The sequence below is a fragment of the Triticum urartu genome, chromosome 5, assembly GCF_003073215.2.
Source record: "Triticum urartu cultivar G1812 chromosome 5, Tu2.1, whole genome shotgun sequence".
Classification (NCBI taxonomy): Eukaryota; Viridiplantae; Streptophyta; class Magnoliopsida; order Poales; family Poaceae; genus Triticum; species Triticum urartu.
In genome coordinates this window covers 368,489,682-368,500,976 of record NC_053026.1, presented here as the reverse complement: position 1 = coordinate 368,500,976, position 11,295 = coordinate 368,489,682, and the positions used below count along the sequence as shown (strand labels likewise).

At 42.0% G+C, this 11,295-nt stretch overlaps 2 protein-coding genes across 3 annotated transcripts; both read left to right on the top strand.

Moving 5' to 3' along the window:
• Positions 1-1,531: 1,531 nt before the first annotated feature.
• Positions 1,532-5,310, top strand: LOC125509082. The gene is made up of 4 exons (XM_048673958.1): positions 1,532-1,780; positions 2,952-3,113; positions 3,214-3,656; positions 3,737-5,310. Exons 3-4 carry the CDS (start codon positions 3,240-3,242, stop codon positions 5,018-5,020), a joined length of 1,701 nt encoding a protein of 566 aa, XP_048529915.1. The 5' UTR covers positions 1,532-1,780; positions 2,952-3,113; positions 3,214-3,239; the 3' UTR covers positions 5,021-5,310.
• A 2,653-nt stretch (positions 5,311-7,963) lies between these two features.
• On the top strand, positions 7,964-11,094 carry LOC125509083 (plant cysteine oxidase 5-like). 2 transcript variants are annotated; one of them, XM_048673960.1, is made up of 6 exons: positions 8,010-8,277; positions 8,851-9,067; positions 9,455-9,603; positions 9,754-9,901; positions 10,374-10,577; positions 10,680-11,094. In XM_048673960.1, the coding sequence occupies exons 2-6, from the start codon at positions 8,968-8,970 to the stop codon at positions 10,793-10,795; spliced, it is 717 nt and encodes a 238-aa protein (XP_048529917.1). In that variant the 5' UTR covers positions 8,010-8,277; positions 8,851-8,967; the 3' UTR covers positions 10,796-11,094. The 2 variants fall into 2 exon arrangements, with proteins under 2 accessions (XP_048529916.1, XP_048529917.1); XM_048673959.1 differs by having other exon boundaries at positions 7,964-8,277; positions 9,455-9,901.
• The last annotated feature ends 201 nt before the right edge of the window (positions 11,095-11,295 follow it).

Sequence of the window (11,295 nt, the reverse complement as noted above, 5' to 3'; positions counted from 1 at the left end):
TTGCTGGATCAAGAAGGAGGAGACGTTCCCAGGCTGTACGTGTGTTGAACGCGGAGGCGCCGTTGTTCGGCGCTTAGATCGGAATCGACCGCGATCTGAATCGCTACGTGTACGACTCCACCAACCGCGTTCTTGTAGCGCTTCCGCTTAGCGATCTTCAAGGGTATGAAGATGCACTCCCTCTCTCTCGTTGCTAGTATCTCTTAGATTGATCTTGGTGACACGTAGGAATTTTTTGAATTATTGCTACGTTACCCAACACGAACCACACCATTATGCATAGATATATTTGCTACAAGATCAACACATTTTTCTTCAAAGTGTTTATGTTTTCAGTTCTGCTAGTCTATTGCCTGATTTTTTGTTCGCGTCAAACAATTTATGTGAAGGTACGAGACCGAACATAGTAGCGGCGCAACGAGCACCAGTGAGGCGCGGGGACGCTGCCGAGGCATTTGCCAGGAGCGACCCAGAGTCAGCAACGATGCGCCAACGACGTCGCATGTGGAAGGAAGTCTGACGGTTGACTAATTCAGGAATGAGGGGTGCGGCATGCGAGCATGAACTTTGATGCCTAGGAGATTTAGAGTGATGGTAGATTGTGACCCTTCACTTGAGTATATTTTAGTGAGACTGAGTTGGTTACATGCCCATGTGGGGCTTTTATGGTCTAGGGGTTCTTAAAAAATGACCAAGACTATCTTTGAAATAAGGATGTGCAGTAGGACTAGATAATTTCTCGTCCTTTCGCCCATTTGCTCCTTGTTGGTCTAGGAGGTAGGAAGTGGCCCATTGGAGGAGAGGGGGTGTTCTACACTAGAAGAGACTTTCTTACTTGGGCTTAAGCCTTTTTGCTTCTTTGTTTCCTTTATTGACTTATTCTTTTTAGGGGTCTTTATCCTTCGACTTGCTTTGACCGATCTTGACTGGTGATATGGCATTAGATGTAGGATAGGGGGTGGCACCTTAAGTAAGGTTAAAATCCACTAAGTATTACAATAATAGTTATATGATTATGGTAATATTCTTTATACTATTGAGTGAACACGGTTGCGCAATATTTAACATAGCACATTAGGACTCGAAAGACATAGGAGTTTCAACTCGCACGACCTTGAATGAATTTGTGATATCGAGGAGCCGTATCGCAAAGTTACAAAGGTGGGATGGCCTCGCGTGTGATTGGATTACGAAAAGTTTGAAGAGTTGTTTTGTAAAAAAGCATTGGGCGAGTGTGCAATGCTTCATGACAACAGCGGAACGAAGCACCGTATCCAGGACTGTATGCGAGACCATAGATGTTACATACTTTGGTATACACAAGAACCTCATTGAAGTGTTTTGCATATACACCCGTAAAGATTTCGTCAATCTTACGATGTTGTGCCGGCTCAGTTTCTTATAGAATAAAGTTTGTGTTTGTGCGTTTTTTGAACATCTGCGATTTACCGTGTTAAAAAAACGCCAACGAGTTGATTTACCAAACCTGTAATTTACTCCCAAAAATTGCTTGTTTTGCTTTCCAAGTTCCCACTCACCGAGTCACCGTCCTGGCGCACCCCCAAAATCGCAACTGCGCAAACCGAAGAAACAAAACCCTCGACCCATCCCCGCGGCCTGCGCCGGCCTCGATCTACGGCAGCGGCGGCTGTAGCTGCGGCCTGGAGCTGGCACTGGCTCTCCACTCCCGTCGTATTGCCCCGCTTCCCCGGGTCCGGCGACATCCCAAATCCAGCAACAGCGACCAAACTTTCCCCTTCGCGCCCTGCCGCTGCCCGCGGTACATCTCTTTCCCCCTCTCGATTTCCCTCCAAGGTTGAAATGGACAAGAACCATTACTTTGGTTGCGTTGCGGTGTTGATTTTCGTACGGTTAGGTGTCGGATACGTCAGATGGTAGGGCTCATCGTGTGAGACAGACCAATTGGATGCCCAGTTCAAGGTTAATTTTTTTTGTTCCACCGGATTAGTGCTAGTAATTTTCATTGCAGATTATATGTGTTGAATTTTAGTCATCATACCTTGATCTCGGGTTCTGGTGATTTGGAATTATGATGGTATCGATATTCCTTCTAGCAACAATGTGTCTCAGTTCTGTTTTATGACTAGTTTGGTTAGCAGTTAGCCTATCCACTTTGTCTAAAAACAATCGCGTAATACCGATACATGGAAGTTATGGAGGATGCCCATTAGAGCATGGTGGTGTCTCACGGCAGGATGTTTGTGTGGGAGTTGAATTGGACTGGGAATGCGGGTAGAATCAGCCCCTTGACAGCACTGTGATGTTGGTAAACAAAATCTTAATAGAGAAAAGATAAGGAGAGATTTAGATGCTAATGAATGTTCTGAGAAATTCTAGTTCTATAAAACTAAGTGGTGATCTTTAGGTGCTATCAAAATAAGTTTTCCTCATAAGCAACTTTGGAGTGATCTTTAGGTGCTATCAGAAATTGTGGAACTTGCAACTCCATTGAAGAAAATGATGTGGCTTTCTATTAAGATAGATGTTACTTTCTCTATAACTTAATATAAGGCGTTTTTTTACACTATGACAGTGTCAAGAAACTTCTTATATTAAGTTACGGAATGAGTACCTGTTTAGCAGTGCTGAGGCTGAGGTAACTCAGGAAACTCTGATATAAATTATGATTATTGACTTTGAAAGCTCCTGCATTTGAAAAAATAATTCTCGAGTTGAATTCTTGTAATTTTAGTCTGCAGGTTGAGTACTCTAGGTTGCATCCTTTTGTTATGGTATCTGAAATTTTTGGTGTTCCGGAATACATTCACAGCCAAGTTGCTGTTTAGTTTAATCTAGTTCTCCAAGCACTAATTTGGAAGATAGCACCACATTTTTTTATGTATTTAGAGGTTTGGTTGAACTGATATATTGTTAGTTCGATACATTTTTCACATAATTTGGCATGTTTGCTTGACAATGGGTTTTCTCAGGGGCGTGACACCTTTCAACACACACTATACTGTGGATTGCTACACTGCTGTGGTGTACAGCGAGATCATGTGTGCATATTTCTGCTGACTGTTTGAGGCAAGGCCCACATAGTAATAAACCAGAAGGCAGAAAGCAACTGTTACAAATTTATATCTCTTTTGGTACGTTTCAATTTATCCTGTGATGGAAAACTTTAGTTGGTTCAGGCTTCCATTCCTCCCCATGCAACACCCGCTCATTTGATCACATTGGATATTTCAGCAGAAGAGCAATTGCCTGTTGTTACAATGAGTCCACGCCCACCTGGTGGTTCATTAAATCGTAAGAATTGTCCAAATGAGCCAACATCAATACCCAATCCTGTGAATTTTTGCCACCCGCAATTTTCTCAGCATATGCAACTTTCACAACCGCCGTATGCCATGAATATCCCTTTCCACCAATTCCCACAGCAACACCTATACCCACCGAATGTCCAGTACGTTGTTGTCCAACCTCAGTATGCTCCATACTCTTTACCACCACGGATGCCGCCTCCACCACCTGCTCTAGTTATGCCGTCCACATCAGCGTCTGATTCAGGCACCCCATGTATGGAAACTCGTCAAGAAGAACAAGACATTGATATAGTCAATGATGAGACTGCTGAACCTGACCGGACTGCTAAGCGATTACACTGGACGGAACAGGAGGACATAAGGCTGGTAAGCTTGTTTGCTCCTTTTCTTTTCATGTTGTTACGACATTCAAATGTTTTTTGAACCACTTTGTGCTGGAACTGTAGATACGTATTTGGCTGAATAGCCCAAAGATCAAGAAGTATGACGTGTACTGGGCGGATGTTATAGCAGCATACAACAGCAACACCCCTAAAGATAGGAGAAGGGAACCAGCACATTTGAGGTGTCATTGGCATAAGATGATCCCAAAGATTGCCCGCTTCGATGACTGCTGGTGCCAGGTCAAGGCAAAATATCCTAGTGACCTGTCTGACAATATGCAGCTGATGGACAAAACATGGGTGATGTTCAACGCGGAAGCACGGGCGATGTATCTTGAGGAAGTAAAACGTCGTTTTGCTTATAACCACTGCTGGAAAGTTGTCTGGGACCAACCCAAATGGAAATCCTACATCTTGTCTTTGTCCTCCAGAAAAGCTAAGCTGTCTGAGTCTGGGGACTACACGTCATCCTCTGAAGATACTGAGGATGACCCTGAAAAAGAGACAAGCGAAGAAGGTAGCGTCACTGCGAAGGAGAAATATGAAGGTAAAGGTGAGGTGGAAAAAGATATTCAATGCTCACTGGATCTTCAGAACATGCTAAAGACTAATCCAGGGGAGATGACAGGGGTACAACTGCTGCACGCAGATCAAAACCTTGAACCTTCCAGAATAGAGCCGCCAGAAAGAAAGGACAATGAAGCATTAATATCAGAGAAGCAACCAGAACTGTTGATGACTGCTGCTTCGTGGTACAATGAGTTTCTGCCTGGGAGTGAGCTGTTGGCTGGTAATTCGAAGTCCAGCGAGTTGCAACATGGGGGAGTATCGAGAGAAGATGAGCCTGAAAAAGGAACACTTAAACAGGGTTACAAGGCACTAGACCATGATGGAGCAACGGCCATGGGAAACCTTCCTGAAAAAGACGATACACAAGTCTTGAAGAAGCCCGATCATGGGATAGCAGTGAGGGAAAATGTTCCTGAAAGCAAAACAGATGCGCAAAGTTGCAAGGTGACAAAGCTCAAACGAAAACGCAAAGGCAAGGCGTTGCCTTGTTCGTCTGAGGTGCAGGAGGACATCAAACGTGCAGTGGATCTTCAGACCATGCTTATGAAGGATCGGGAGAAGGTGTCAGAGGTGCAGCTCCGTCTCTCGAAAGAGAAGCTTGAGTTCGCCAAACTGAAGCAACAGGAAGCAAAGGACAAGAAGGAAACAACGCTATATGAGAAGTATTCAGAGCTGTTGATGGCTGACACCTCCAGGTTCAGTGACTTCCAAAAGGCAGAGTATGAGAAGGCGGTGAGGCGCATGGGCGAGACGTTATTTGGTAGAGATGATAGCTAGCATTAATCGTTGATTTAGTAGGTTATATTAAACACTTCTGGTGAAGTGCTATCTTATGCAGCACTAATGTTGGAACGTAGGTTGACGTTGTTATACCTGTCGATTTAGCCTACTCGCGGTTTAAGTAACACCACCTGTGTTGTTTATCTTTCATCTGTCCTTGTTAGATCCAGCTCTCATCTAGATTTCCAATGACCAACTCCCCGGTTCCTAAAACTGGAGGAAGAACATGATTTGATGGCTGATTGATTGAAGTTGAAGTTTGGATGCATCAAATTGCAAGTTCCTAAGGTGTGTGGCTGACAGAGTTTTAGCTTTTCATGCTGAACCGTTGCAAATAAATAGTGTTGATCCCTCTGGGCTTGTTTATAGTCTTTATTATTTTTTGCGGGGAATATAGTCTTTGTTTTTGAGAAAGAAAATGATCGTTTTCTAGCTTAATGGCTCCAAAATGAAAAAGCATGGACCTTCCAAAACAATCTTTGCTCAGGGAAAAAGAATTAGGTCATTGTGCAGCTGTGTTTTACCTTTGTATAGCGTGTGGTTCATGCTGGTCTATCTATTTTGCTCAATAACATAGTATTTCCTGATGCTTCCTATTCTGAACGTGTGACGTGATAGAAGCAAGAACACAATCTCTACCTAAGCATGGTTTGAGTTGTAGTGAGACTGGAGGAGTTGGTGACGAGTATAGAGAAGAGTCCTTAGAAATAGGAGGGTATTGGATTGAACAATGGAATCCTTTTTCGAACTTGTGATGTGATAAGGAGCAAAATTTGCAAATAAAACACATACGACTTTATGGAAGGCTTCGTCGCCTGGCACCAGCCAAAAAATGGTTTGTTTACGGTACACCCTGCTTATCATTTGGAATGGGCCCCTCCAGTCTCACTTATGCTCATCTTGATGAGAGATAATTGGCGTCTTAGGAATATAGGTCTAAAAGTTACTAGTAAAAAGAAAGACTGAAGTGTGTGTCTGATTTATTCATATTCGGTTTGAGGAGTTGGATGTGAATCTTGTTAGACATCTATTCTATCCTCATGACGATGCGCGGAGGGTTCTTCTGCAGTTTAGTGGTGAGGCAGATGGAGAAAGAAAATTGTGTACCATCATTTGGAAAGCTAATGTGCTTCAGAAGATTACAGTTTTTGCATGACGCGTGGTGTCTAACATTTTGTCAGTTCAAGTTAATTGAGTGAAACATCATCAGGCTATCTCAGGTACCGTGCACTATTTGTGGTGATGAAGATGAGAATAATTTTCATGCCTTAGTGTCTTGTACAAAGGCATGTGCATTACATTTGGCTATTAGGGATGTTTAGGAACTTTGGGGTGAAGAGGTTTATTCCAACTCTTAACTCGGTTTGGTTGTTCGTTATGCTTGATAATGTGAGAATTCCCATGCGTTCGAAGATCTTATTTTACTTTTGGAGAGCTTAGCATCTAAGAAATGAAGGGATTTCTGGAGAAGAGAGGAAATTTATCTATGTTTTTTGTTATTTCTGCTGACTGTGGCTCCGCTAGTATGTGTGTTGTGGCCAGATTCTCGGTTGGCGAGATACTCCTTTCCGCAGGGGATTTTATTCCTACATGTTCGAGTGAAGAAGAAGCTGAGCTCCGTGTGTGTACCTTTATAATAATCCTAGACCTACATAACCTCCCTACGTACTCTATATAAACTTTCAAATCTAATACTCTCTACCCCCTGATTTTCAGATGGGTGGGACCAGGCAATTCTTTCTTCCAATCAATTATTGACAAGCCAGCTCTTACGTAAGTTTACCTAGAATATTTACGTGGATATAGCAAAGCCCGTACCTTTACATTGAAATTACTCTATACCGTTCAATCACTCTGAAAATGATTGTTTATTTGCGTACTATTTTTGTTTCTAATGAAGCTTTCAACGGGTCTACCCTCCTTTTTTTTTTGCTAGAATACATCATGGAAAGAATACACCATGAAAAGATGTATCATCATTCCAAAAAAAGGGCCAAGCGACCAGCATAACGCTAAACGGCAGATACAATGTCAAATAAAGCAAGTAACACCACACTAATCCCTAGGATTAGAACCACACTTATAACAAGTGAAAACAAGGGAACTCGCCATGTCCGATCTCTACCCAAGAAGGTGAGGAGACGAGGCACAAAGCAACCAGGCCGCTCTCCTTGATTTGAAGACAGAAACGGTAGGCACCACAAAGCTTTTACTGTGCTTTAGCCAGATTAAAATTAAAAGGCAGGCTAACACGGTGGCTCGTGAGATTGTGAAATTCTGCTTATTTGTTTGGATGGTTTTGTTAGTGTATATTATTTCACCCTGTGTGATGGCTTCTGCAACGGATAGTTGTAAGGATATTATTATCAATTACTATCTCCGCCATCAAGTGGATAGGAGTAGCGACACATATTATTAAGATGGTGATTTTAAACTACCTGATGTACTATTTTGTAAGGTCTTTGTGAATAATTAATAAAATGGCTGCATGCATCGCCCAGATGTAGAGGCCGGGAGTAATCCTTCTTTTCTAAAAAAAAACTCCATCTTAAAGATGTTTTTGCACTTCAAAAAACAAAATATGAAAAGGACCTGAAAGGGATGATGGAGGACGCGCTACTTCTTCCTGCTTGCTTATAGGCGTTTTTGCTTAAACAACACTCAGTGTGAAGCACAAGTGACAAAGAATCAACACAAGTCCATCCACACAAGGCTTAATTAAACACCGTTGCATATTTCTTCTTATAGAAAAAGGTCGGATGGGCTTTGTGATGCGGCTACTCCACTTCTCCACCTGTATGGAAGCAAGTAGATTCTTCAACTCCTCCACCATGAAACGATGAGAGCAACCGGCAAACGTGTTTCGAGTGAACAGTATATTCTCCATAAATAACCACATGCATGTTCGAGCCTTCCATACTATGGTACACTTTCCTGAAAAGGGGAGATTTTTGCGCTCTAAAAGGGCATTTTTAAGCACTAATTTTTGTTGTTGTTAAAAAAATTTAGACAGCATTGAGATGAATTGCCATTAAGCATTAAGAAGTTTAATTGTACAAAGATGGGAAGTCGGCCATCCTCTAGAACAGGATAGGAAGTCCATTTGCGTTGCGAATCTGAACATCATTTCTGGTGAGGTGCCCTTTTCTTCACCAACCGAGTAAGTTGCAAGTACAAGATGGGAAGTCTCTCATGAGCAGCGGAAGAGAGCTCCACGGGACCGTCTTTCCTCCTCTCTCGTCGCCCCTTCCAAGGTACTGCATCCCCGCTGCCTCCGTTCTTGGTTCTATCCAGCAGTTTTGGTCTGTTCCTAGTGCTCGGTTGGATCTCATCCATCTATATCCCTGTTTTTGAGCCGTCCCTTAACCCTAGTAATTCTACAAGGAATCCCTTCTTGTTTGGATGGAGTAAATCTAGGCACTAGTGGTCATATGTAATTAGGGTTTATGCAAATACTCCCTCCGTAAAGAAATAAGTAGTGATCTAAATGCTCTTATATTTCTTTACGGAGGGAGTACTAATTTATGTAAACCTAGGAACAAAAGGTTGAATTCGTATATGGTGTTTACGTAAATCTAGGCACTAGTGTTCATGTCATGTTCTACGGCGATAACACATTGGTGTTCATGTTATTGGTTGGATCTGTACTAATGTAGTACAGAAAGATTAGTCACATTAGTCACAAGTTAGCCACCTGTTAATGGGAGAGGAAGGAGCACGAGTGGCCTTTCTCTTTCCCTTTCACGAATTGACCACAAGTTAAATGCAGCGTGCGTTTCCATTCGCCGATTTTTGTTGATGTTAATTCTCTTTTCTTACTGGAACAGGCTGTCAAGGATTGTTCAATCTGTCTCGGAAGAATGTGTTCAGAGTGAATTCTTCTGAGGGCTGAGACTTATTTATTAAATTATTAACTTATTAACTTATATAAGGCCTTGCCTTCTATGGCTGCAATCCAGAAGCTTTATGAGGTCTGCAAAGCATCATTATCTGAAAAGGGGCCATCATCTCCTGAAGCCGTCGAAAATGTTCGTGCTGTATTAGGTAAGAACTACATGGGGAATCAGTGATAACCAAACTAAATGCCTTACTGTTAAGTGCCTTACTACTAAGTACAGTAGTATTTTATTTATTGAGCGTGTTCCTATGCTATCCTGAATAAATAGAAACTTCAGACATAATGCACTTGTGAGCAGAGGAGGTTGTGACGTTGCACCAATTTCACTTTTTCTGATGCTGCTGTAATCGTAGCCTCATTCAACTTTGTTCTCTCATTTAAAGTAGCTTAAACGTCCACCTCACATATGAATTGCTTTGTTTCTTTAAATGCCCTGTTATGGTCTTTCTGACACTTGACCTCACCTGTGTCCATCAGCATCTATACTTGCTTGGCAGTAGAATTTTCATGAACTTTAACTTACACCTTAACAGATATGATCACACCTTCTGATGTTGGACTTGAGTGTGAAGCACAAGCTGTTCGTGTTTGGAGAAGACCACGAGTGTTGAATAGGAAAACAGTGCTCCATTCAAGCCCAGCGATTAGATATCGTCATATATATGAGTGCAAAAGCTTCTCTGTAAGCCCCATCAACTACTTACCCACTGTCATGCTATTTTATTTGTATCTGCAGCACTTGTATGATTGTATCACCATTAGTCCTCTTTTATCTCTTGTGCTTTTAATATGTTTTGAAGTTGCCCAATGTCCTTTCACATTCTCCCTGCAGATTGGAATATATTGCATACCAGCATCATCCATCATTCCACTGCACAACCATCCAGGCATGACTGTGCTCAGCAAACTTCTCTATGGTAAAGTGCATGTCAAAGCGTATGATTGGATTGATATAGAGGAACCCGGTAACTTATCAAAAGGTAGGTTTTATCTTGATCATAGATGATTTTGTTTTCTTTAGGTGTTTATATATGCATCACAGTTTTGAGATTGTACAATACTTTATGAGGAGTGTGCACCAGTTCTTGAACCTTGTAACACAAAGAATATGGTCCAGATACATGAAAAGCCCTAAGATGAATCTTATTGTTTCATTTCCTCAATATTTTTTGAGGTTATATCTGGTTTTTTATCCCCTATGCTATAAGAAATTCTGCTAATATGTAATTTTCTTTGCCACTGCTGTCAGTACTGCATTTGTCTGTCTTGGACTTTGCTGTGGACCGAGAGTTCGTAAATGGAAACTCTTATTTTTCGTTAAGATGTCATAATCAGAAAATATCTGCGCTCAACTCTGTTGACGTACTAAAGTATACATGATTGTCAATATCCAAATGTTTCCGACTGAAACACGTACGCACAACTGATTTCAAACTTGTTTGGTGCTGGCAGTCAGACCAGCCAAGGTCGTGAGGGATGGTGAAATATCTGCGCCTTGCGCGGCGATGGTGCTTTGTCCAACAGGGGGTGGGAATGTCCATGCCCTGAAAGCCATCACTCCCTGTGCTATCTTGGACATCTTGTCTCCTCCTTACTCGTCAAAGGATGGGAGGCATTGCTCCTACTTCCGGAGACGCCAAAAGTCGCACCCGACGGGTCAGTGCCGTGATCTCCCCTGGACGAAGAACAACCATGATTTACTAACAAAGGACGGCTTCAGTATCTCAATTACTTACATGTTTGCTATTGTTTCTCCAGGCATTTTATGGGACCGAACAAGGGAGTCTGAATTTGTCTGGCTGGAAGAATACCAGCCCCGTGACAACTTTGTTATTAGAAGAGACCTGTACACAGGACCTACTTTGGAGCTGTGAACCCACCTTTCGTTCATAACGTGCTCGGCGCTATAGTTATGCTTGCCCTAACACTTTTAAGTTATATATCAAGAAGCACACAGATACGCGTAATGCAAAAAGATTGTTGTCTTTTGTTCTCTTTGAAATTTTTATTTATAGGCACTCTTTGGGAATTTGATCTGATAAAACTATTGTAAGATGATGTTATTGTATATTTCAGGTTGTGTAACATGTTGGCAAAATATTTGTATCTAACTATATGTACCAATTGGAAGGCGCTTTTGAGCCTTCCTCTCAATATGAACCTTTCTTGGAAATGCTGACAGAAATATTTTCATAATGTGCGTTGTATTCCTTGAGTTGTCTGCCTTTTGGTGTCTTGACCTAACTACACACTGTGACCTGCCACAACCTCAGATTTGACGCTCTGTTCATCTTATCGAAGCAGATTGTTCTTTTTCAATTGAAAGCGGCGTTCCTATCAATAGTGAGTAGTCTATGGCGACTTCGTAAGTTTT